The sequence below is a fragment of the Narcine bancroftii genome, chromosome 12 (genome assembly GCF_036971445.1).
Source record: "Narcine bancroftii isolate sNarBan1 chromosome 12, sNarBan1.hap1, whole genome shotgun sequence".
Classification (NCBI taxonomy): Eukaryota; Metazoa; Chordata; class Chondrichthyes; order Torpediniformes; family Narcinidae; genus Narcine; species Narcine bancroftii.
In genome coordinates, this window is record NC_091480.1 from 66,298,121 (window position 1) to 66,325,134 (window position 27,014).

The 27,014-nt window shown below is 47.6% G+C and overlaps 1 protein-coding gene and 1 long non-coding RNA gene across 5 annotated transcripts in view; one reads left to right on the top strand and one right to left on the bottom strand.

Moving 5' to 3' along the window:
• Nucleotides 1-1,438, top strand: part of LOC138747438 (uncharacterized) — a 37,681-nt gene extending 36,243 nt beyond the window's left edge. For both annotated transcript variants that reach the window (XR_011347496.1, XR_011347498.1), the window contains exon 5: nucleotides 1,021-1,438. This is a non-coding gene — a long non-coding RNA (uncharacterized lncRNA). The remainder of the gene's footprint in view (nucleotides 1-1,020) is intronic.
• faim2b (Fas apoptotic inhibitory molecule 2b) overlaps nucleotides 1-17,684 on the bottom strand; it is a 41,647-nt gene extending 23,963 nt beyond the window's left edge. For all 3 annotated transcript variants that reach the window (XM_069906651.1, XM_069906650.1, XM_069906649.1), the window contains exons 1-3: nucleotides 17,305-17,684; nucleotides 10,506-10,683; nucleotides 1,229-1,332 (exon numbers count right to left, since the gene is read on the bottom strand). In XM_069906651.1, coding sequence (XP_069762752.1) covers nucleotides 1,229-1,332; nucleotides 10,506-10,683; nucleotides 17,305-17,454 — 432 coding nt within the window. In that variant the 5' untranslated portion in view covers nucleotides 17,455-17,684. The remainder of the gene's footprint in view (nucleotides 1-1,228; nucleotides 1,333-10,505; nucleotides 10,684-17,304) is intronic.
• Between the last annotated feature and the right edge of the window lie 9,330 nt (nucleotides 17,685-27,014).

Here is a 27,014-nt window from a genome sequence, read left to right on the forward strand (position 1 = left end):
CGCTGCCAATAACAGCAGTATTCACACATATGCCTCGCGAACCATCCCACTACAATTCGATAATTCTGTCTCGGTGGCCAGTGGAGAGCTCGCCATATAACACGATCTTGGGAAGGCGATGGTCCTCCATTCTTGAGACGTGACCTACCCAGCGCAGTTTGATCTTCAGCAGCGTGGATTCGATGCTGTCGGCCTCTGCCATCTCGAGTACTTCGATGTTGGAGATGAAGTCGCTTCAATGAATGTTGAGGATGGAGCGGAGACAACGCTGGTGGAAGCGTTCTAGGAGCCATAGGTGATGCCGGTAAAGGTCCCATGATTCGGAGCCAAACAGGAGTGTGGGTATGACAACGGCTCTGTATACGCTAATCTTTGTGAGGTGTTTCAGTTGGTTGTTTTTCCAGACTCTTTTGTGTAGTCTTCCAAAGGCGCTATTTGCCTTGGCGAGTCTGCTGTCTATCTCGTTGTCGATCCTTGCATCCGATGAAATGGTGCAGCCGAGATAGGTAAACTGGTTGACTGTTTTGAGTTTTGTGTGCCCGATGGAGATGTGGGGGGGCTGGTAGTCATGGTGGGGAGCTGGCTGATGGAGGACCTCAGTTTTCTTCAGGCTGACTTCCAGGCCAAACATTTTGGCAGTTTCCGCAAAACAGGACGTCAAGCGCTGAAGAGCTGGCTCTGAATGGGCAACTAAAGCGGCATCGTCTGCAAAGAGTAGTTCACGGACAAGTTGCTCTTGTGTCTTGGTGTGAGCTATATATATATATATATATATATAGATAGTAACCTATGACCATGTCCTCCTTTTGGAATGGCCACCCTAGTGTGTGTGTGTGTGTGTGTGTGTGTGTGTGTGTGTGTGTGTGTGTGTGTGTGTGTGTGTGTGTGTGTGTGTGTGTGTGTGTGTGTGTGTCCTGTGGCGACTTCCCTACGCGTGTGAATAAAGATCACTGTTAATCAGCCTGTGTTCAGACTCGCTGCTCTTTGGACCCATCAAACTTGTTTTCTCTCACATAACAGATAACAGGTGCTAGATAGTCCACGTGGACACAAACGGGCCAAAGTATCAGCTTGTACTGCACGACCGTGGCAAGCGTGATCAAGCCTATAAGTGCCAATCAAAGAGAAAAGCAGTAAAGCAACAAGAGGAACAAAGAAAAGTGAGAAGGAACCAAGAAGCAAGTTGAACGCTGCTGCACCCAAGAGCATCTGGTGCTCATCCCCTTACCTTTCTGATGAAGATCCGGCGAACATTCTTATCATCCCAGCTGAATGAAGAGAACATCTCGCTTTCGCCGGAGAAACCTCCACTTCCATAACTCGGGCTACGACCTAAGCAGAAAGGGAGATGTTTAAAAAGGCTCCATCAGTATCTTTACAAAGCAACACAGGCTGCAGGTTGCTAGTGACTGGCTCAGAGATTAGTTCAGAGGGTATGCCTGGGTGAAATGTAATGTCTGCAGTAAAATAACTGGGAATTCTTTTAAACTCTGTGTGTGTGTGTGTGTGTGTGTGTGTGTGTGTGTGTGTGTGTGTGTGTGTGTGTGTGTGTGTGTGTGTGTGTGTGTGTGTGTGTGTGTGTGTGTGTGTGTGTGTGTGTTAAATGTACATCATTGACAAAGCACAGGGTCCTTCTGTTCCCCATGGCGATGAACTATTGAATGTTTCCAAAGAGGTTTGAAGTCCCAAAGGTAGATCGGACTGTCAGGAAGACTTTCTTTCTGTCAGGCATCTCAACTGGGGAGATACTGAAATGTTCTACAGCCACTGAAATGGATTTAGTATCTGCTCGCTATTTTAAAGCAGGGGAAATGTGGCTGCCTATTTGCCCACAGCTAGCTCCCCCAAACAGCAGTGTGACAATGACCCGATACGTTGATTAGGACATGGGGAATTCCTCTAGTCTGCTGTGCCATGGGATCATTTGGCCTCAGCCAGCGATACCACACAAGGCCTCAGTTTCACCTCTTCAGGAAAAAGACAGTACAGTGGTCACCCACTTATCCATGGTTTTATTTTCTACAGTTTCAGTTAACCGCGGTCTGAAACAGATCTGACTGCCCCACTCTCTCCTCACAGCCATGTGTCAGTCCCCGCACGGATCCCACTGTCCCGCTCTCTCCCCACAGCCCTGTATCAGTCCCCCCACTGCCCCGCACGCTCCACGCAGGCCTGTATCAGTCCCAACACTGATCCCACTGCCCCACTCTCTCCCCACAGCCCTGTATCGGACCCCACACTGATCCCACTGCCCCACTCTCTCCCCACAGCTCTGTATCAGATCCCACACTGATCCCACTGCCCTGCATATTCCCCGCAGGCCTGTATCAGTCCCAACACTGATCCCACTGCCCTACTCTCCCTGTGGTGGTACACCACCGGCCTACTGCAGGGGGAAACCTCTGTACCTGCAGGAGTGTAAGGGGACAGGACAACACCTGGTCAGGTGTCAATCACACCACAATTTAATCCACAAATTTTCCCACGGCAGCTATGGAAAAGCTCCTATGTGCAGGGAGCTTCGAGGTCGACGCATGCCACCCGGAATCCCAGACACGCTTCGAGAACTGGCAGCACGTGGTCAAGGCAATCATCGAGGCACACGAGGATGAAATCTTGGACTCCGATCAGAAGAGGTTGGTCCTACTCCGGTCAATGCTGGGACACTCTCGAGAACTTGTACAAGCCCCCCATGAATGTGGTCTGTACAAGGTACCTCCTCAACACCCGAGCCCAGCAACCCGGGTAGACAGCTGAGTCTTACTTGGGACACTTGCGAGAGTTGTCCCAACCGTGTCTGGTTGAACCCGGGGTAGGTGTAGAGGAGGCCGAGAGGCTGATCCGGGACGTCTTCGTCCGAGGGCTACGCTCAAAGGGCCATCCGGCAGAAGCTGCTGGAAGACATCTATGCCCTAACCAGGACTGTGGAAGTGGTCCAAACCCTGGAAGCAGCAGCCCTGCACGTCGAAGCCTTCGATTCCAGGTTCCCCCAGGCTCCATCATGGCCCTCTCACATTGCAGCTGCAGCCCCGGGCCGAGCTGGGGAAGGGAACGTCACTGCGGCAGGCGCCCGGTGCCCCTGTAAATACTGTGAGTCCTGGTGTGGGACAGATCGACGATCGCGCCAAAACTGCCCAGCTAGGAACCAGTATTGTTCCCAATGCAGCAAGAAAGGCCACTTTGCAAAAGTGTGCCTCTCTAAACCTGCCGGAAGCTCAGCGGCCCTCTATGTCCTCTCCACCTCCCCCGCGGACCCCCCACACGTGTGCATGCCGGGCGGTGCCATTGTCCCCGCAACGACTTCCCCAACTTCGACTGCGCAACATCCGGCCCCACCAGCGACCGTCACAACATGTTCCCTGAGCATCTGCATCAGCCCCGGCCCTGCACCAGCCTCCGCCCTCGCCGACGCTGCTCACTGAGAACTACAGCGACGTCACTTCTGGCCAACATAACAATGTCACTGCCGCCGGCCGTTATGACGTCACTTCCCCCGGTGCAGCGTACACGGCTGAGGAAAGAGGCTAGCCACGCAGCGGCCCCCCACATGCCGCCACCATCTTGGGCCAGGCAACTCCCAACACGGAGGGCCCCTGACGATGTTGAGAATGACGTGGTCAACACGGGCAATGACCAGGCCGCCCTACCGACGCTCCCCATGACTCCGGGTGCCATCAGCTGCCACATGCCGCACCCAGCGACTGACGGCAATGTGGTCAACATGGGCGGTGACCAGGCTGCCCTACCGACGCTCCCCACCCCTCTGGAGGCCATCAGCTACCGCATGCTGCACCTCACGACCGATGTCGATGTGGTCAACACGGGCAATGACCAGGCCACCCTATCGACGCCCCCCCACCCTTCCGGATAGCGACGACTCTGACTTTGAGACGGTCCAGGCCGCCACCACGCTGACCAGGGACATCCCCCACAATCTCGGGCGCTCGATGATGGACGTGCGAGTCAACGGGAAGGTAACAAAGTACCTGTTGGACATTGGCAGCACCGAGAGCTTCATTCACCTGAGCATGGCCCACTCCCTAAGGTTAAAGGTCCACCCCACCACCTGCTCAATCGCACTCGCCACCAAGGATAAGACTGTTGGTACCCTCCGGCGCTGCTCGGTCAATATAACGGTGGGAGGGGAGACTTACACAGGATTCAGGCTCTTGATCATGCCCAAACTATGCGCACCACTCCTCCTGAGCCTGGATTTCCAGTGTCACCTGCAGAGTGTCACCCTTGCCTTCGGGGGGCCCCAACCTCTACTCACATTGTACAGCACTCCAACCTACCAGCCCCGGCCAACCTGCAGCCTCTCCACACACTGCGCATCACCCCACTGGTGCTCTTTCCACATCTTGCGCTAGGCTGCAAGCTGATCACCGCCAGAAGTAAGCGCTATTGCACTGCAGTCAGGGACTTCATTGAGGCGGAGGTGCGGCGACTCCTGGAGGAAGGCGTTATAGAGCCCAGTAACAGCCCTTGGAGAGCCCAAGTCCTGGTGGTCAAAGGGGGAAGTAAGCCGAGGATGGTCATGGATTACAGCCAGACCATTAATCGGTACACCCAGATGGATGCCTACCCCTTGCTGAGGATCGTTGACATGGTCAATGAGATAGCCTGCTACCGGGTTTTCTCCATGATTGACCTGAAGTCGGTGTATCACCAAATCCCTATCCACCCAAAGGACAAGCCTTACACCGCCTTTGAGGCAGACGAGCGCCTGTACCAGTTCCGCCAGGTTCCTTTTGGGGTCACGAATGGGGTTTCCGTCTTCCAGCGAGAGATGGATCGCATGGTAGACTGGCACAAGCTAAAGGCGACGTTCCCATATCTGGATAACGTCACTATCTGTGGCTGTGACCAGCAGGACCATGATGCTAACCTGGAGAAATTTATCCAGACGGCCGGGGAGCTGAACCTCACTTACAACAAGGAGAAGTGTGTGTTCAGCACCACCCGCCTCGCCATCCTGGGGTACATCGTGGCCCATGGAGTCGTCGGCCCAGATCAGGAAAGGATGCGCCCATTAATGGAGTTACTCCTTTCCCCCCTTACCCCCCCACCCCCCCATGCTAAAGGCCCATCGCAGGTGCCTGGGCCTGTTCTCTTATTACTCACAGTGGGTCCCTCGCTTCTCAGACAAGGTCTGCCCACTGACCCAAGCCACAACTTTTCCCCTCCCACCTGAGGCACAAGCAGCCTTCAACCGCATCAGGCAAGACATCGCGGACCACGATGCAGGCTGTGGATGAGGACTCCCCCTCCAGGTGGAGAGCGATGCCTCCGAGGTGGCACTCGCTGCTACCCTCAACCAAGGGGGGGGGGGTGCCCCGTCGCCTTCTTCTCCAGGACCCTCCACAGTTCCGAGCTAGGACACTCCGCCATTGAAAAGGAGGCCCAGCCGATTGTGGAAGCGGTCCACCACTGGCGCTACTACCTGGCCGGCAGGAGATTCACGCTCCTCTCAGACCAGCGGGTGTTTATGTTTAACATTACTCACAAGAGCAAGATCAAGAACGACAAGATCCTGCGCTGGAGAGTCGAACTGGCAACCTACAGCTATGACATCCAGTACCGCCCCAGGAAGTTTAACGACTCCCCTGATGCCTTCTCTCGCACCTGTGCATCTATGCATGACGACAGTTTGCAGGCATTGCATGAGTCCCTCTGCCTACCGGGCGTCACCCAATTGTACCATTTTGTTAAGTCCCGAAATCTGCCGTACACCTTCAGGGACATGACCGAGGCCTGTCAGGTCTGTGAGGAGTGTAAACCCCGCTTCTTCCGCCGCCCCCCCCACCCCCCACCCAGGCCCACGTTGTAAAGGCTACTCAGACTTTTGAGCGTCTCGGCATGGACTTCAACTGGCCCCTACCTTCCACGAACCAAAACTTCCACTTCCTCACGGTAGTGGACGAGTACTCATGCTTCCCTTTTGCCATCCCTTATCCGGACTCCTCCATGGCCACCACCATCAGGGCCTTGGGCCAGATTTTCACCATGTTTGGCTACATCATCTTCATCCACAGCGACTGGGGGTCTAGTTTCATGAGCGACGAGCTGCGCCAGTACCTGACGGCGAGGGGCATCGCAACCAGTCACATGACAAGCTATAACCCCGAGAGGCAACGGGCAAGTGGAACACGAGAATGGGCTGGTCTGGAAGGCAGTCCTCCTGGCTCTCAGGTCAAAAGGGTGGGCCGTTGAGTTCTGGCAGGACGCCCTGCCCGAGACACTTCATGCCATTTGGTCACTGCAATGTATGGCTACCAACGAGACCCCTCACGAACGTCTGTTTTCATTCCCCAGGAGGTCAGCAACTGGAATGTCACTCCCAGCATGGCTCATGTCCCCGGGACCGGTGCTTCTGCGTAAGCACGTACGGACACACAAGGCCGAAGCCCTGGTTGAGCAGGTTTTCCTCCTTCATGCAAACCATAACTACGCTTACGTTAGGTTCGGCAGTGGCAGGGAGGACACCGTCTCATCCAGGGACCTGGCACCAGCAGGAGCACCCACCACACCACACCACCCTCCAACCCAGGACGATGCTGACCAGGCATACATCCCCGTCCCCATGCAGCTATGGGGCACGCAGGGCCTCCTTGACCACCAGGGGCCCGCTTCAGCCTTAGGAGATGAACCCGTCCCCCCCCACCCATCCAATACGACCCACATAAGTCGATCCCAGCTCCCCTGGCCAACCCTCTGCCTGGCACCACACCAGTCACACAGACCCCTGCCGCCAGCCCCCCCCCCCACTTCCCCTACGACCAGTGACCAGGAGCCAGTCCTACGACGGTCACAGAGACCCTGGCGGCCGCCGAATCGTCTCAACCTGTAAATATTGTATGTACATAGTGGATGTGATTCCTTGTTACTGAGCCCCCAGGACAATTTTAAAGAAGGGGGTGAATGTGGTGGGACACCACCAGCCTACTGCAAGGGGCAACCTCTGTACCTGCAGGAGTGTAAGGGGACAGGACAACACCTGGCCGGCTGTCAATCAGTCAGCCTTGAATGGATCAAGCCCCACCTGGTCGGGTGTCAATCACCCTCCGGGATATAAGCCTGCGCCGGCCTCCCGAGGCCTCACTCAGAGTTATTGCAGCCACAGCCAGCCTGGCTCTGAGGAAGTCTTTGTGGATTAAAGCCTGTTGTACAGTCTTAACCTTGTGTGTGTCTGATTCTGGCTAACAGCGCACCACACTCCCCATAGCCCTGCATCTGTCCCTACACTGATCCCACTGCCCCACAGCCCTGTATCTGTCCCCACACTGATCCCACTGCTCTCTCCCCACAGCCCTTTGTCGGTCCCAACATTGAAACCCCAAGTCGCCCACAGCCTGCAGGCTGCATGGGCCTCGCTGGCTGCTGCCATGGTCACCCTCCCTGTAGGGTTGTTTCACACATTTTAACTCTGCCAGTTACAGCATGTGGCATCAGCTGGAGACCCTCACAATATGTAGAGTGCAAGTCATCAAACAAAGAAGCCATTCTCCCTGCTTTGCTACTCCATACAACAACCTGTGGGAAATCCTGACCTCAACACTGCCATGCCCTGTGGAATACACAGGCTTTGTGCCCGCTGGAGACTGGCTCACGGGTGCCCCAGGTATCGAAGCCGGGATTCAAGCAAGTCCTGAGGGCAAGAAGGGGCCTCAGGCGCTGGAGGCTTCCTGATCGGAGGTTCGGATCTGGAGCTCGAGGTGGCCAATGGATTAAACGCGAGTCTGTGCGGCTGCAGAGGCTGTGGGAACGAGGTGGTGAATCCACGGACACCAAGTGACTCTCCCTTGCTTCTCTGTCTCCTATTGTCAGGGGCACGAACGGTGAGTCTTTGCCTTACGACAGGCAAACATTGAAGTATATCATGTATGTTACATTTTTAACATTATTACGTGACAATAAAAGGAAATTGAATGCCTGCCATTCATTTTCCTACCCAAGATAACAGGCCATTCAGCCCATCACATTTGTGGAAATTCAGAGTGCAATCTCATCCATTCCTCCATATTTTGTTGTAACCCATTCTCTCACATTCCTATCATCTCCCTCCCCCACCCCAATTAAATAGAGGATTGGGGTGAGAGGTAGGGAAGGTTTAGATTGCAGAGTAGGTTGATGTTGGTCAGCACAACATTGTGGTATGAAGGGCCAGTACCATACTGTAATGTTCTACGTTTCAGGGGAACACAACCCAGTCCTCATCGAGGGTGTCAGTAGTGGAGAGGGTCAAGAACTTCAAACTCCTGGGTGTCAACATCTCTGAGGATCTGTCCTGGAGCCTCCATGTCGATGCAATCACAAAGAAGGCTTGCCAGCGGCTATATTTTGTGAAGTGTCTGAAGAGATTCGGTACATCACTGAAGACTCTTGAAAATTTCTACAGGTGGACCATGGAGAGCATTAGTTCCATCACTGTCTGGTACAGAGGTGCCAACGTTCAGAACAGGAAAAAAACTCGAGGATTGTTAACTTGGCCTGCAACATCATGAGCACCAGACTTCACTCCATCAAGGACATCTACAAGAGGCGGTATCTTAAGAAAGCAGCTTCTATCCTCAAGGACCCCCACCACCCAAGCCATGCCCTTTTCATTCTGCTACCATTAAGAAAAGGTGCAGGTGCCTGAAGGCGAGCACCCAGCGGCACAAGGACAGCTTCTTCCCCTCTGCTGTCAGTTTCCTGAATGATCAGTGATCCAAAGACACGGCCTCACTTTGTCTTTTCATGCACTATTTTTATTTATTTTGTAAGGTGGTTTATAGAAATATTTGCCCTGTGACGCTGCCGCAAAACAACGAATTTTGTGACGTGTTCGTGACAAATTCCGATTCGGATTCTACCACTGAGCAACACAACAATTCACAGCAGCTTATTAACCTACTGGCCTGCTCCTCTTTGAGATGTGGGAGGAAAGAAGCTCACCCAGGGGAACCCACGTGGTGAAAGGGGGAGCACGCAACAACCCCCCCCCCCCGCCCCCCAACAGACAGCACAGAAATCAGTCTGAACCTGGGCTGCTGGAACAGCCCCAGCAGGGGCACTAACTTAGAAGCTCCCCCACCTCAGAGAGAGATGAATCCAACAAACTCTCCACCATCACGCTCCTCCAGGCGGGAGATCAGGCTGATGTGCGCATCAGAATCAGATGGGCGGGTGGGCAGATGAGGCAAGGGTCCTCAGTTGGGCAGACGAGCAAGGGTCTGCGGGCAGCATGTCGGGAGCTCGGACAGACAGGCAAACAGACAAGGCGCGGGTCCACGGTTGGGGCATCGTGAATTCAGATGGGCGGGCAGCCGGAGCCAAAAATAGGGGGTTGACTTTTACACAATATCGGCTATTGCAGGTGATTTATTGAATTAAATTCCAATTGTGGGATTTGAACCTCTGGTTCTTGTTTTGTAAATAATTTATTATGAATAAAGTATATTTTTGATTTAAAAAAATTATGGTGGTCAAGAGGAGATATGTTTGGAGGGCATTTGCTCTCAGTTTGCATTTGTGTGGCCAACAAGGAGAACACTGGATTAACGCACACGACCATCTGTCATGGTTGTATCTTACCGCCAGTTTCTCAACCAACTCCACCTGCCAGCCTCAGATAGATCGCACTGCACGAGGCTCCAGTCCGAGTCATTGCCATGACAACCCACCCTGCAAGGCACTTCCATGCAAAACGATCAAGGCCAGCATGACATCGGTCCTAGCATTCACTGAAAGATCATGAACCCCTCGCAGAGAACTGGCACGTGTACAAGTGAAAGGTCGACACCTGATTTGGAAATAGTATTCCCAGTCTTTCATCATCCTAGGTCCAAATGCGTGGTGCACAGAGCCACTGCCGCACAACACCAGTGACCTGGGCTCAATCTTGGCGTCTGGCACTGTGTGGAGTTTGCAAGCTGTCCCCCATGGGTTCCCCCTCCCCCAACATCCCAAAGACCAGACGCTAGGTTAAATCAGCTGCTATAAACATTCCCTGGAATGTGGGAGAGTGCTAGAAACTGGGTGGGGGGTGGGGGGAGAATATGGAGGAGAGGCCTGGTTGGTGTAGCGGTTAACCCAACGCTATTACAGCGCTATGTCAGGACCAGGATTCAAATCCCGCACTGTCTGTAAGGACTTTGTACGTCCTCCTAGAGTATGCGTGAGTTTTCCCCGGGGGTGCTCCAGTTTCCTCCCACTGTTTAAAACATACAGGGGTTGCTAGTTAATTGGGTGCAATTAGGGAGCACAGACTCATGGGCTGAAATAGCCTGTTACCGTGCTGTCCGTCTAAATAAAAGAATGTGGGTAAGAATAAAACTGGATTTGTGTAAATGGCTGGTGCAGAATCAATAGGCTGAAGGGCCTGTTTCCATGCTATGTGACACACAAGGACTGCAGTGGTTCAATTTCCCATCACAGAATTTTAAAATCCAATGTGTTGGGGCTGGAAGCAAAATAAGGATATAAAGTCAATGCCGGCTCCAGCTGGAGTTCATTCAACTTACTTGGATCCACGTACGCCCAGCTCGGGTGCATCGGAGCAGACGGTGAAGGGCTGTCATTCTTGACACTTGCAGTTGCCTCCTCGTACGTGGGGGGCGCCACTGATGCACCCATGGGCACCCATTTCTCAGGACCTCCCTGTTCACCTTCTGGATTTGGGCTTTTGTTTGCAGCAAAAAGCTAAAAAATAAAAGAGAGTTGATGTGGGAATGGCTTAGAATTGCCATATTGGTTAAGAGTCTCTAGAGAGACAGAGCTTTCAGATTTCCTGTCAGCGTCTCTTCATCTGATTACACCGGACAACGAAGATTGTGACTACTGAACAATTCTGGGTGCACTGATCACGAAAATCTCCTTAAAGTTTTCCTATCACATACTGTTTTTTTTAGATAGAACCTATTTTGGTGATTTCCTGTCATATTTTAAGTCGACTTCAAGCCGAAAAAACCATGTCATTGAAAGTTCATTTTCTGCATCCGCACTTGGACATCTTGGATCTCGGTGCCGTCAGTGATGAACACAGCGAAAGGTTTCACCAGGACACCGCGACCATGGAAAAGGGGTATCAGGACAACTGGAATTCATCAATGCCGGCCAACTATTGTTGGACACTGACAGGAGAGGCATCAGATGCTGAGTACAAACGAAAATCAGCAGCAAAACATTTTTAGGTCGGTTGAACTGACGCGATTAAACATATTAAGTTCAATCAAAGTTAATTCAATGTTTCTCCAACTTCCTACGTGATGGAGCAAATCTGAAATTATCTTTTTGTTCAGGTTGACGTTGTCGATCAGAATCCCCACCTTTTTTTTTCAGGAAGCGAACCTTTTGGTTAAACTGACTTTCTTGTGGGCATTTGAAGCAATTGAGATTCTCCTCCTTATTCCAGTCTCCTTATTCTGGTTAGACCAGCCTTTTGCCATATTTACTGGGGTATTTTGAGCCAAGGAGTCTTCAAAAAGACTGAGGGAGAGGGGGAATTGTAACAAAACACAAGGTTGCTTTCTGCCCAAAATGAAATGTCCACATGCTGGGGTATTGCGCCACTGTCGGCAGGAACTACCATCTTCCAATTCATCCAGAAGTTTGCCTGACTGCAAAAATAAAGAGTCAGAAAGTTGGTTGAGTTAAACAAGAAAGTCTGCTGGGGTTCATTGCAATAAACAAGCATGCTGGAGAAACTCAGCAGGTCGTGCAGAGTCCAGAGGAAGTTAAAGGTAACCAACGTTTCAGGCCTGGGCCGTTCGTCAGGAACATAGAAAAACAGTAGATACCTCAATAAAAAGTGGGGGGGGGGGGGTGGCGAGGAGAAGGAGAGGAAGAAGTGGGAAGGGAGGACCACAGGCTAACATGTGCATGTGGGAGGATGGAAGAGAAATATTTTTAATTTAAATTTAGACACACAGCACAGTAACAGGCCCTTACGACCCATGACCCCATGCCGCCCAATTGGCCTACACCCCCGGTTTGTTTTTGAAGGGTGGGAGGAAACCAGAGCCCCTGGAGGAAACCCTGCAGACACGGGGAGAACATACAAATTCCTTACAGAGAATGCGGGATTCAAACCCTGGTCCCAATCACTGGTGCTGGAACAGCGTCGCTCTAACTGCTACGCCAACCATGCCACCCCTTATGAGCAGATGAGCCAACCTATCTTTGTTCCTCACAGATGGTCATTTACATAATCACCTCTTCATCAGCACTAGAAAACTGAGATTTTAATACAACCACATTATCAAGAATCGTCACACAATAAAAACTGAGCTAAATTAATAAATCCATTATTTGCAGATAAGGAAGCCAAGTCCTCCCCCTCTCCCTTTCCTTTCCCCTCTGTCTCCTTGCCTAGAGGCAAAATCAATTCTCACCTCTCCTCATATCGTATCCTTTTGGCTGTTGAGTTTCTCCTTAATCTCTAGTCTTTAATTAAGATGCCTGCCTGCTTTTTGCTTTACCATGAAGTAGGGCTCAGGCTGAAATTTCAGTAACATATCTTTACCTCCTGTGGACGCTGCGAGACCGGCTGAGTTCCTCCAGCATTTATGTGTGTTTTTACTACAATCCCAGCATCTGTAGACTTTCGTGTTTCACTGCTCTAAAACACCACTTTGTTGGAATCAGATGCTTCCTACTTACAGAATAAGTAAAAATGCAACTGTTCGTGCTGCCTGCAACATCAGCTGCTAATGGGCTCAAATCTTACATGCAGCTCACTTTTCAGATTCTCCGCTGTATTTACCTTCACGTACAAATGCTCAAGTTACTTTAAAATGGAGCCTCAGGAAATAAGGGGCTGAGCGGGAGGCCCTGAAGTGTCGATTCAACCCCTCCTTTCCTGAAGGAGCTGGATACTAATACTGTATTTGCAAAAGATGATTAGCTGGTCAATCCACTGGGGCACGCAATTCCATCAGTGGTCATAAATGGAGATTACACTAATTCTTAAGCACTAGATCTCCTTGTCTCTTGCGCTATTTGTGACAAGCTGAGAAGAAAGGTTGTTATTGAAAGCTTAGATGTAGTTCATGTATTGGAACTTTTTTACATGCTGTAAGGAATTGTGTTAAAGTTCAATCATTTTGGCAAGGAATTAAAGTAGTTTTGGAGAAATTATATAATTTTATATTACCGTTAGATCCAACAATTTTCTTGCTGGGAAATTTATATTCGTTAAGGGGAATGGGATTGGATAAAGTTCAAATTGCTTTTGTACATTTGGTATTATCAGTAGTGCGTAAACATGTTGCTAGATGATACTGAGATACTGGAAAGATGATACTGAGATTGATATAGCACGTTGGCATAATGAATTGAAAGTATGTGTTGTTATGGAAAAAAATTACTTATACTTTACATGATAATTCTTCTTTTGTTAGTAAGTGGTCACTGTATTTGAAACATATGCATTTAGATATACTTTGAAATGTTGTTAAAATTTATATATTTTTTTAATAATCAATATTTTTTTTGCTGTAGGGTTGGGAGGGGGGATGGGTATCAATGAAAAATTTTATTTGACTATTTTTATATTGTACACTATGTTTCTGTTATCTTTTAAATAAAGTTTGAAAAAAAAGAAAGCACCTGAAAGCCATTCAGAATGTTCCAGATTGTTGCTATTGACCTTGTACATGCACATTCTGCATTGCATTTCAGTCTATACCACCGCCCACCGCCCATCATTGCCCCCTTCGTAATAACATCCTCACAAGGTTGAACTGGAACAAGTAAACGCTCAATAAATATTTTGTGCATCCACGATATCCACTTGCAATGGAAAATGCACGCCCATGTAACAATTTTGAGTGAAGCAAACACTAACAAACATTACGTCGACTTCTCCGGTCTCTGCTCGCCCACTCCCCATTCTCCCTCCCTTCCCCATCTGTCTGTCTCCTTCCCTCCAGCTCTCTACCCCCTTCCCTCTCCATACATAGAGCCATCCCCTCTCCCCCTGTTTGCTGCTGTGCCCTCCCTCCCTTAACCACCCATGACCTCCTGCCCTGTGGGACCGTGCTCCTCCCCCTGCCCCTCCCCTCCACCATTTTGTTCAGACGCCTGCCGACATTTTGCTCAAACCTTGATGAAGGGCTCAAGCCCGAAATGTTGGTTTGTACCTTTATCTTTGCTGTATAAAATACACGGTTTGACCTGCTGAATTTCATCAGCGTCGGGTTTCTACTGACAAAGAGAATGTTTGTAGATTCAAGAAATTAAGTGGGTGTCTGTTATTCAAAAGTCTATGGGAAAGTGCAAAAAAGAATCAGCTCTCACAACACTGACTATCATTAACCTAGTGTAGATATTGTATCCTGCCTCATACATATTAAGCAACTACTTTTTCCAACACAAGACTCAATGAACTGCTGACGTTTACCTGCCGAGACTCTACTATTTATTAAACAATATTTAAATCATTTACATTTTAATTTAGACATACAGCACAGTAACAGGCCCTTTCAGCCCATGAGCCCATGCCGCCCAAATACCCCTTTAACCTACACCCCCGGTATGTTTTGAACAGCGGGAGGAAGCCAGAGCCCCAGGGGAAAACCAACACAGACACAGGGAGAACTTACAAACTCCTTACACATAGCCTGGTCGCTGGCGCTGTGACAGAGTTGCACCAACCATTACGCCAGGGGTTCTCAACCTTTTCCTTTCCACTCACATCCCACTTTAAGTAATCCCTGTGCTATCGGTGCTCTGTGATTAGGAAGGGATTGCTTAAGGTGGGATGTGAGTGGGAAAAGAAGGTTGAGAACCATTGCTCTAGACCCAATTGTTACTGAAATATTTTTGCTTGAGAAAAATTGTCACTGGCCCATTTCCTTTGGAGTTCTGAAACCATGCAGATAACGAGTCAATTTGGGATCATTAAAACAGTGGTTTTCAACCTTTTTCTTTCCATTCATATCCCACTTTAAGCAAACCCTTCCTAAACACAGAGCACCGATGGCATAGGGATTACTTAAAGTGGTATGTGAGTGGGAAGAAAAAGGTTGAGGACTACTGTGTTACGCGAACCGTACTGTCCTTTCTTTGTATATATGTATATCTATCCTGCATGTGTCTTGTTTGTCTGTATACATGTTATGTCTGGTTTTGTGTCTGCGTGTTTTTGCACCGAGTACTGGAGAACACAGTTTCATCAGGTTGTACTTGTACAATAGGAGGATAATAAACTTGAATTTTGAAAATGTCAATCATCATCCAAAGAAAGAGCAAGTGACGAGAAGCTGGAGAAATGCATAGGGTCAGTCACTGTCTATGGGTAGAAATGGGCAGTTAACGTTTGCAGTTGGGGAGTCTTTCATCGAGACTTAAGTGGGAAGAGGAGTGGGAAGAAATTTCTCCCACCCCTTGATATCTTCCTTTCCCACTTTAGTCCCAACCCAAAACATTGACTGATCATTTCTTTCCGTGGATGCTGCCTGACCCACTGAGTCCCCCCAGCTTCTCTTTGCTTGCTCAAGGTCACAGCATCTGCCGTTTTGGCAATTCTCTTTGCCCTCCAAAGACAATTACAGTCTCCCTTTAAATTCAAAGGACAACATATTTTGAGATACATGTTTCTCTTTTGGTTTTTTTTTTTGCAGGTATGTATAGTTTGGCACAGCATCGTGGGCCAAAGGATCTGTACTGTGCTGTAGTATTCTATGTTACAAGTGACTGTTCAGTGGTCATACAATAAACGTACCAAAACAGAGAATTCTTAGCAATGTAATTCTTTCTGTGTTCTCTCAGCAACTTTAATATTCCTTGGTAGTTCCTTTAAACAAACTGAAATGTTGTGGGGTTATTATTATTTATCAAGGTGGACAAGACAAAGGAGATGATCATGGACTTCAGGAGGACCAGGAACAACCACCCTCCACTACACATCAACAACTCTGTAGTGAGAGACTAAGTTTCTTGGTGTTGACTTAACTAGTGACCTATCGTGGACACTCAACATCTCCTCACTTATCAGGAAGGCGTAACAGCGACTGCCCTTCCTGAGAAGACTGAAGTGGGCAAGGCTACCGGCCACTGTCACGTCAACCTTCTACAGGAACTCTATCCTGGCCGGCTGCATCACAATGGAGTACAGTCATTGCAGAGAAATGGATCGGAGGTCAATCCACAGGACCATAGAGGTAACAGAGAGGATCACTGGAGACTCCCTCCCCTCCATTGACGTGATCTACCGGGATCATTATCTGAAGGTGCACAAAATCATGGAGGACCCCTTCCCCCCGCACACAGCATCTTTCAGCTGCTCCCATTGGGGAAGAGATCCGGCAGGATCAGAGCCAGCACCACCAGGCTGAGGAACAGCTTCTTTCCACAGGCAGTGAGAATGTGAACCACCAAAGGAACTGCTCACACTGACCCTCCGAGTCTCTCGTATTCATGAAACGATATTTATTTATTTGTTTAGATGAAATACTTGTCCTGCATGTGTATTGTGTGTTATGTCTGGGTGTGCGTCTCCATGCTTTGCACCGAGGCCTGGAGAACGCTGTCTTGTCGGGTTGTGTTTGTACAATCAGATGGCCATAAACTTGAACAAAGTAGATCTCAAATATCTCTAGACACCCTCTTCGCGCCCCCCCCCCCCAACCTCGCCTCTTTTGTTCGGGCGCCTGCCCACATTTTGTCCACACCTTGATGAGGGGCTCAAGCCCGAAACGTCGGTTCTGTATCTTTGCGACATAAAGGACGCTGTATGGCCTGCTGAGTTTCTAGAGCATCTCAGTTGTTTTTTTTAAAAACGACAATAAACTTGCATGGAAAGGGGACCTGGCTATGGCCAGCATGCCTTTCCTGGCCGAATGGCTCCGTCACCATATTCAGCATTGAGTCAGCTTTTTTTTTTGGAGGGGGACAGAAACATCTGGGTTCATTTCGCCTTCGCCAGCAAGGAAGCAGCATCGTCCACAGCCAAGGGGAATAAAATGCCCCACACTCAAGTCAATACGAGACACGGGGGAGAAATAGAACCAGGAGACTGCACAGAGTTGGATAATTCAAATCATCGTTCGTTCTACCGTCCTGGACCATTTCTCATTTAACTGCCAAGATCTCTGATTTTTTTTTATATAACGAAAGCAATATTTTATTTCTAGATAGTGAAATAAACTCAGATAAAATGAGGAATCGAAGCCATGGGGTGGGGGTGACAAATAGAAGTCCCAAATAGATCTACTTTTGAATCAATACAAACATTCACGTAATGAAACAGTGGCTAATTCCATCATCTACCCCACCATAGCAATTAAACTGTCAATCAATTAATAAAACAGAGAAGCCCACCTTTCCTTGTGTCATTTTCAGGGGCTCGGTTCCAGAGATGGGTTTGTAGACTCGCTCCTGCACTTGCGTGGCGCAGTGCAACTTCCAGTGAAAGAGAGCTGTTGGCTGTTCTACCGCAGGGTCCAGCATCAAGCAACCGGGAGGTACCATGTAACTGCAGACAATGCAGAGAAAGGCTCCTCTTTAAACGCAGAAAGGGGTCTCATCAATTCCCCCGAAATAATGGAGATGGTTCCCAACGCTTGCGCTGTTCACACATGGTGTGCTGAATGAGCAATTGCAAATGATTTGTCGAAGTAGCGCCATTGTCATTTGGTAAAGTCCAGTCATTCAATTAGGTGCTGCATTTCAGACAGACACTCGTTGGCTTGTTTTTTTTTAAAGGGCCAAACCCAGGGTTGTCTCATCAAGTCAAGGTAAAGGTTCCATTATTGTCACGTAACACTACATTTCGAATGTAACATACATGAAATTCTTTAACGATTATCTGCCTTAAGGTAGGCAGAGAGTCGTCCCTTTGTCCAGCGCCCCTCACAGCACCTGGTGTTCCCAGCAGGTCTCCCCTCCAAGTACTGACCAGGCCAAAGTACAACCTGACGAAACAGCGTTCACCGGTCCGTGGTACAAAACACGCAGACACACACCCAGACATAACACACGTACAGACAGTACACATGCAGGTCAAGTATTCATCTATACAAATAAATAAATAAATGCTATTTCATGAATATGAGAATCTCGGATGGTTAGAGTGAGCAGTTCCTTGGGTCGTTCAGCATTCTCCCTGCCCGTGGGAAGAAGCTGTTCCTCAGCCTGGTGGGGCTGGCTCTGATCCTCCTGGATCTCTTCCCCGACAGGAACAGCTGAAAGATGTTGTGTGCAGGGTGGAGAGGGTCCTCGATTATATTGCACACCCTCTTCAGACAATGATCCCGGTAAATCACGTTGATGGGGTGGAGGGCGGGGAGCCTCCAGTGATCCTCTCTAACTCTCTTATGGCCCCGTGGATCCATTTCTCTGCAATAACCATACCACACTGTGATGCAGCCGGCCAGGACGCTCTCGATAGAGCTACCGTAGAGGGTTGACGTAATGGTGGCCGTTATATCATTACGACTGAATGAGCTTTGCATTTCTCTATTGCCTTTTAGGACCTCTTTACAGTCACTTTGCACATTTTCTTTTATTTACTATGATTTTCAAATCATGAGTAAGCTGACATACTTCGAATGGGTCAAATGGCCTCCTTCAATGGTATGAGCCAATATAAAAAACAGTAAAACCCCTGTTATCCAGAATTCAAGCAACCAGTAAAAAAAAATCACAGAAAATAAATAGGTAAAGGGCAGCACAGTTGTTGTAGCGGTTAGCGGAATGCCTTTACAGCGCCAGTGATCGGGACCAGGGTTTGAATCCCGCACTGTCTGTAAGGAGTTGGTACGTTCTCCCCATGACTGCATGGATTTTCTCCAGGGGCTCCGGTTTCCTCCCACCCTCCAAAATGTACCAGGGGTTGTAGGTCAATTGGGTGTAAATTGGGTGACATGGGCTCATGGGCCGAAAGGGCCTGTTATTGTGCTGTATGTCTAAATTAAAATTGAACATTTTAAAATTTAAATAAATATTTTTTTTTAAATACAAAAGTTTAAAATTGACAGCCCTTAGGAGTTAGTTCGCCAGTCATGCAACACACAATGTCAAGCAACTGGAAAATTCACTTATCCAAAATCTACCTATCCCATTGGTGCTGGATACCAGGTTTTTTTTGTTCTGTATTTGTTCTTTTCTTCCAATCCAGGCAGTCCCTTTGGATTGAGGAAGACTTGCCTCCACTCCAGCTCTGTGGGCTCCGAGGTTAATGTGGGACCCTCAGACCGTTCCAAGGCTGACCAAGGAGGTGATTGGAATGGGGAGAATGCAAAGCTGTAAACATCATCCACTTGAATCTCCACGTGTTCCTGCTTGAGAAAACCCAGGAGTTTAGTGCCTTCCCAGATGTTCCTTCTCCACTTGGATCCATCGTGGTTGCTGTGTGGGAAGGAAAGAGTTCAGTGGGTTCAAAGAGCAACGAGTCGGGACACCGGCTGAACACAGGAAGGATCTTTATTAAAACACACGTAAGGGGATCATAACAGGGTTAACACACACACTAGTACCTCAATCACACAACACAGTACAGCCCAGTCACACCGGACTTAACATTACTGATTCTAGCAACTTCTAACAGCCAAGGATTACAATACATTACCCACCATTCCTTGTCTAATGTGGGCACAGCTCCAATGCTATTTAACAGGCCCAATCCCTGTGTAGTGCACACCTTACCAATGACTCCTCCAGTGTTGTCCACAGTTTGTGACCTGGAGTGGAGCAGAGTTCATCTCAGGATCAAAGAGCAAAAGAGGAAGAGCTACTGCACAAGGTAGACTTTATAGTATGGTCAGCTGGAGGATCTGGCTCAGGTAATCACTAGGTAATTGAAAGGGCCAATGGTCAGGTACTGTGATGCAGCCGGCCAGGATGCTCTCGATAGAGCTCCTGCAGAAGGTTGACATGATGGTGACCGGTAGCCTTGCCCACTTCAGTCTCATCAGGAAGTGCAGTCGCGGTTGCGTCTTCCCGACAAGTGAGAAGATGGTGTGTGTCCAGGACAGGTCCCTAATTAAATGGACTCCAAGACACTTGGTGCTCTCCACTCCTGTTATTGATGTGTAGCGGAGGGTAGTTGTTCCTGGTCCTCCTTAAGTCCACAATCACCTCCTTCATCTTGTCCACAATGAGACTCAGGTTGTTACCCTTGCACCATTTCACAAGATTTTCCAACTCTTCTCTGAAGTGCGACTCATCGTTGTTGCTGACGAGGCCGACGACTGTTGTCATCTGCAAAGTTGATTACGCTGTTGGAGCTGGATCTGGTGATGCAGTCGTGAGTCAGTAGCGTGAACTGGAGCGGGCTGAGCACACAGCCCTGAGAAACAGCTTCTTCCCATGGCCAGTGAGAATGCTGAACGACTGATGAACTGCTCAGACAATTCTTCCAAGAATGTCCTATTATTTATAACAAATATTTATTTTTATATATGTTCTGCATAAAAATCATTTGTAAATATATGCATTGTTGATATACAGGACCCTCCATAACGTTTGGGACAAAAACATTTTTTTCCTTTATTTGCATCATTGAGAGGTTTCCTGTCCTTCAAAATGGTACCATGTCTCTTGCCCACCAAAGAGCAGGCAGGGCTCTGGTTTAATGTCTCATTGAAAAGACCTTCCATGATGTTTGGGACAAAGGCACATTTTTACCTTTATTTGTCCCTGTGCTCCACAGTTTTAAATTTGTAATCAAGCAATTCACGTGATTAAAGTGCATGTTCCAGATTTTATTCAAGGTTATTTGTATACGGTTTGGTTTGACCATGTAGAAATTACAGCACTTTTTATACATAGTTCCCCCATTTCAGGGCATCATAATGTTTGGGACATTTGGGATCACAGGTGTTTGTGAGAATTCAGGTATGTTTAATTGGTTCATTGGAGCAGGAAGAAGAGAGTTAGGCTTGTTTCTAAGCTTTTGATCACCTCTGGAGTCTGTAGTAGGCATTTTTCAATGTCTGGACCAGAGTTATACCAATGAAAGTCATATAAGCCATTATGAGACTGAACAACGAGAATAAAACAGTTTGAGACATCGCCCAAACTTGAGGATTATTAAAATCAACAATTTGGAACATCATTAAGGAGAGCGTTCTGGTGAGCTCCATAATCGCAAAGGGACTGATATTCCAAGGAAGATCTCCATGGCTGATAACAGAATTCTCATCTTAATGAAGACAAATCCAAAAAAACGCCTGTCCGACAGATCAGAAACACTCTTCAGGAGGCAGGTGTGGCTGTATCAATGACGTCTGTCTGCAGAACACATCTTGAACAGAAATTCAGAGACTACACTGGAAGATGCAAACCATGGTAAAGGTGGTTTGCTTTGGACCTTGGGCTGTTCCTTTACACCTCCGCACTTTGCTCCAGCCGTCACTCTGATGCAGGTTAATCTTGGTCTCATCTGCAAACAAGACCTTTATCCAGAATTCTCCAGTCTCTTGTAAATATTCCTTGGCAAACTGTAATCTGGCCATCCTGTGTCTGTTAACCAGTGGTTCCCATCTTGCAGTGTAGTCTCTGTATTTCTGTTCATGAAGTCTTCTGTGGACAGTCGTCATTGACACATCCACGCCTGCTTTGTGAAGAGTGTTTCTGATCTGTTGGACAGACATTTGGGGATTTGTCTTCATTATTGTGAGAATTCTTCTGTCGTCAGCAATGGAGATCTTCATTGGCCTCCCAGTCCCTTAGTGATTATTGAGCTCACTAGTTCGCTCTTTCATCTTAATGATGTTACATTTTGATAATCCGAAAGTTTGGACGATGTCTGTTACTGTTCTATTCTCATTTTTCAGCTGCATAATGGCTTTTTTGACTTACTTTGTTATAACTCTGGTCCTTACATTGAAAAATGGCAACTACAGACTCCAGAGGTGAAACAAGCCGAACTCTCTTTTACCTGCACCAATGAAGCAATTAAACATACCTGTGTCCTCACAAACACCTGTGAAGCCAAATGTCCCAAACATTATGATGCCCTGAAATGGGGGAACTATGTATAAAAAGTGCTGTAATTTCTACATGGTCAAACCAAACCATATACAAATAACCTTGAATAAAATCTGGAACATGCACTTTAATTACATGTGAATTGTTTGATTACAAATTTAAAACTGTGGTCAAATAAAGGAAAAAAGTGTCTTGGTCCCATTCATTATGACAGGCACTGTATACGTTGCATGTTTTTACACGGAGGTCATAGAACACCATTCACTCCAGTTGTACTTTACCATTGTGTGATAATAAGAAACTTGAACTCCTCCACCTTCTCATCATTTGCTGGAGATTCCAGCAGGCTCCTTTTGCTCACATTCTGGAGTGTAAGTTGCTGGGTGCTGTTACATCCGACTGCTGGTTTGTATCAAAGCTGACATTTAGAGCCACCACTTTCGGACTGTTAAATGACAGAGGCGACCGCCTTCACGTGGCTCAGTAAACACGGGCAGCGTCCTTGTTAAATGTGCGGAGACAGATTTATTCATCCAGTGGGTTCTCTGGGCTGTGGCCATCATTCTCCGAACCGAGAAGTTGTATGACTTGGCAGGTTGGTGTCGTTTCGGAGCAGGGACAAACTCGCTCTGGGGTTGTGGCAAGTGACAAGAAATTTACAAAGAAATTAACGTGGACTCTCGTGAGCTGCAGTTGACCAGGACATGTATGCTTCCCCTCGATCTTGCTCAATACTGCCACCTTTCCTACTCTTAATTTCTTGCAGGACTTTGAGTCTGAATGATAATAAACTTTTGTAATGCTCAGTCTTCATTAAACTCAAATACCCCTCGGCTCATATGATAAAATATACAGTGCTCGAGCATGTTTTGACCACTGAATGTTATTTTTCAGGTGGAGAAGATTAAATAGAGTTTTAAATTATGACAGGGCAGAGGCCAAGAATCAGGATACATGTGCGAGAGAGAGAGAGAGAACAAACCATCACAGCAATTGGAGCTGGAAGAGATGGGTTGAATTATTTTACCCCACACCCACTGCCTTGAAGGGAAGGGAGAGCAAAATCCAAAATACGAACACAAGATTCATCAAGCATTTGGAAAAGGGAAAATGTAGTTAGTTCTGGGGAAGTGGAAGGAGGAATGGGACCTACGGATAGCTTTTCAAAGAGTTAGTACAAGCATGATGGACTGAATAGCCACCCCACACCCTCACTTGGGTTCAACTGATGGCTGTTTTGGCTGCAATGTAATAAAAGGTGTGAATAAATGGGATTTAATTACCAGTCCCACCACGGATAGACAGATGTCCTCAAGTTTGGTTTTACAGCCTATGCATTGTCATTTCTTTGCCATAAGAATATTTCAGATATATTGCAACATAAAATGTCTAAACCAGATGTTTATAAAATGAGAATTAAGTGGGAAAAGGACTTGTCTGTTTCAATTTCTCTGGATGACTATATGTGAGGATAGCAGGACTAAATTAGTGAATGTAAGATACAGATTAGTCCATTATAATTTTATACATTAGCTTGATTCAACTCCTGAGAAGTTAAGGAAGTATGGATTTCATCCTTTGGATTTGTTTTTTCGATGTGGTAAACAGGTTGGTTCTTTTTTACATTCAATATGGCTTTCTGAGACAGTGAAACCCTTTTGGAGCAGAATTATGAAATTTCTGGAAGGTTTATTTAAATTTAAGCTTTCATTTGATCCTTCAGTATTTTTATTGGGATATATTAAAATATTGAGTCTGGAATTAAAATTAGATAAATTTCATATTGCATTTATATGATTAGCAATGGCTGTGGTGAGAAAATGTTTAGCAATTACTTGGAAAAATGAAATTGAGTTGAGTATGCAAAGATGGCACATGGAAATGAGATCCTGTATCCCACTGGAAAAGATAACATAATTTATGTAATAATTATTCTTTTTTTGTTAAGGTGTGGAGTCAGTATATGAAATATATAGGTTTAAATATGTTCTGTAGTAGCATTTCCCCCCCCCCCCCCCCCGTGTTGAGGTGGAACCAAACATGGCGATGGTTCGATTGTTAGATGTGTTTCAACTCCTTTCTTTCTTTTGGGTAGTGGGGGGGGGGGGGGAAGAGAGAAAATTTTGTATATTTGTATCCTTTACTTGATTGTACATCTTAATTTAAACAATAAATAAAATATCCAAAAAAAAAATTTAGATATATCCATGACATTCATACAACCCTGAGATTCCTTTTCCTGCAGGCACGGCAGAATTACCACTTATTGGTAGTGGGGAAAAAAACTGTACTCAACGTACACAAAAACAGATAAAGAAATGTAAACAAACTGCAATACAGAGAGGGAAAAAAAATCAATAAAGTGCACAAAGTAAGAGTCCTTAAATGAGTCCCTGATTGAGTTTGTTGGTGAGGAGTCTGATGGTGGAGGGGGAGCAGCTGTTCCTGAACCTGGTGGTGCGAGTCTCATGGCACCTACACCTCTTTCCTGATGGCAGCAGCGAGAACAGAGCATGTGCTGGGTGGTGTGGATCGTTGATGATTGCTGCTGCTCTCCGACAGCAGCGTTCCCCATAGATCAGTGGTTCTCAAACTTTTTCCTTTCCACTCACATACCACTTGAAGTAATCCCTATGCCATCAGTGCTCTGTGATTAGTAAGGGATTGCTTCAGGTGGGATGTGAGTGGGAAGGGAAGGTTGAAAATCATTCACTGCTCTAGACCCAATTGTTACTGAAATATATTGCTTGAGAAAAATTCTCACTGGCCCATTCCCTTTAGAGTTCTGAAACAATGCACATAACAGGTCAATGAGGGACGATTAAAACAGTGGTTTTCAACCTTTTTCTTTCCATCCACATTTCACCTTGAGCAATCCCTTACTAATCACAGAGCACCAATGGCATAGGGAATACTTCAAGTGGGATGTGAAAAATGGTTGAGAACCCCTGCTGTTGATGTTCTTGATGCTGGGGAGGGCTTTACTTGCAATGACCTGGGCTGTGTCCACTATCTTTGGATCATCGGGTAAGAAAAAAAACTTCAGGTTAGTGTGTGCTTCTCCCTATGTTGCTGACTACGTTCCTTTCAAAATTCTTCACTTCCATTAACTGTTGTTCAACAGTTCGCAGGACCTGGCACTTTCATCATATTGCAAGAGGAATGGCATGAGGTACCCGAGACATGCCGAAAGAAATCTCTTGGTGCCTGCCACATTGACCACCGCCAGTGGGCTGATATCGCCTCAAACCGTGCATCTTGGCGCCTCACAGTTCGGCGGGCAGCAACCTCCTTTGAAGAAGACCGCAGAGCCCACCTCACTGACAAAAGACAAAGGAGGAAAAACCCAACACCCAACCCACCAATTTTCCCTTGCAACCGTGTCTGCCTGTCCCGCATCGGACTTGTCAGCCACAAATGAGCCTGCAGCTGACGTGGACATTACCCCTCCATAAATCTTCGTCCGCGAAGCCAAGCCAAAGAAAAAGAACTTGAGGAAGGATGTACTGGCTTTGGAGATGGTGCAGAGGGGGTTCACCAGATTGATCCCAGAGATGAGGGGATCAGCCTAGGAGGAGAGAGGCACTTTCAGGTGGCCAATTGCCCCGCTTGTAAAGCCGCATATTTTGGCAATATGTGGCTGTTGGGAGCCACGTGAATGTGCAGGAGGCGCCCGCAAGGCAAACTTTGTAACCCTCCTCCGATAGGGATAATCGCCGCAGCACAATGGCCTCCCCAGCCATCTGAATGCAGGCACCTAAAAGTAAGCTGCATTTGGGATGACAGTCAGCTGGCGAGCGCCTGACAGCTCCTCTCCCAGCTGCCCCTTCCCCTGGTGCAGGACGTCGGAGAAGGGGCAGTTGGTTGGGCTGTCAGCGTGGGGACTGTGGGGCTAGAGTGGCCAGCGGGGGAGAATGGGGGCGGGCCGAAACAATGGCAGTACCCGACTCGAGCGCCTTACTCCCCCGCCGGGGGGGGCAGAGTGATCAGTGTGGGGACATTCCACGGGGATGTCCCCGCGCTGATAGCCCACGCTGGCTTACCCAGCTGACAGCCAGCCATCCTAACCTGACAGCCCAAGGGACAGAAGCCAGGATGCGCTCAGATGTGCATCCCGGTGCAGCTGTCCCTTCAGGTGGCCAGCACTGCGCTTTTAGCGCTGCCACCGGAACGGCAAATCAAAGGGCTGCTTTCTCTTCAGGTGCATTCTTAGCAGAGAATCCACCTGAAGAAGCCTAGAGTTGTCTGGGATTGGACTCGTTAGAATTTAGAATGAGAGGGCATCTTATAAAAATATAAAATTATGAAAGGCATAGACAAGATAGAGGTAGGTAAGTTGTTTCCATCTGTAGGGGAGACCAGAACTAGGGGACGTTGCCTCAAGATTTAGGGTAGTAGATTTTGGACGGAGATGAGGAGGAACTGTTTTTCCCAGAGAGTGGTGAATCTGTGGAATTCTCTGCCGATTGGAGCAGTGGAGGCAACGTTAGTAAATATATTTAAGACAACATTGGATATATTTCTACATAGTAGGGGAATTAAAGGATATGGGGAAAAGGCAGGTCAGTGGAGATGAGCCCATCAAATCAGCCACGATCACATTGAATGACGGAGCAGGGCTCGACGGGCCGGATGGCCGACTTCTGCTCTGGTTTCTTGTGTTCTTAATGAAGTATTAATTGGAATAACAGCAGGTTAATATTTTCTTTTAAAAAGTTGTACATTGTAGTATAATAATTTCCAGCAAATCTGGCAAGTTACAAAGAATGCACAGGATGCAGGGTTTTGGTTCGCTAATGGGAGCCAGCAAATGGCGAGGAGCCAGAGGCTTCAGTATTTCAGAAGGTCTGATTGTGGACTTTTAACCAGTTTTTGCTGTCTTTGCTTTGAAGTGGTTAAAATGGATCTCAGCGAGGTGACACATTGATATGTTCATGGCAAAACCTGGAACACAGGAAGAAATAGATTGAAGAGACTAACATGATACGATCATCAGAAAATACAGCAAAATCCCCATTATCCAGAATTCAAGCGACCAGCAAAAGGATAACAGAAAAGAGGAACAATGAATCCCTGGATACAATTCCACACTCAAAACC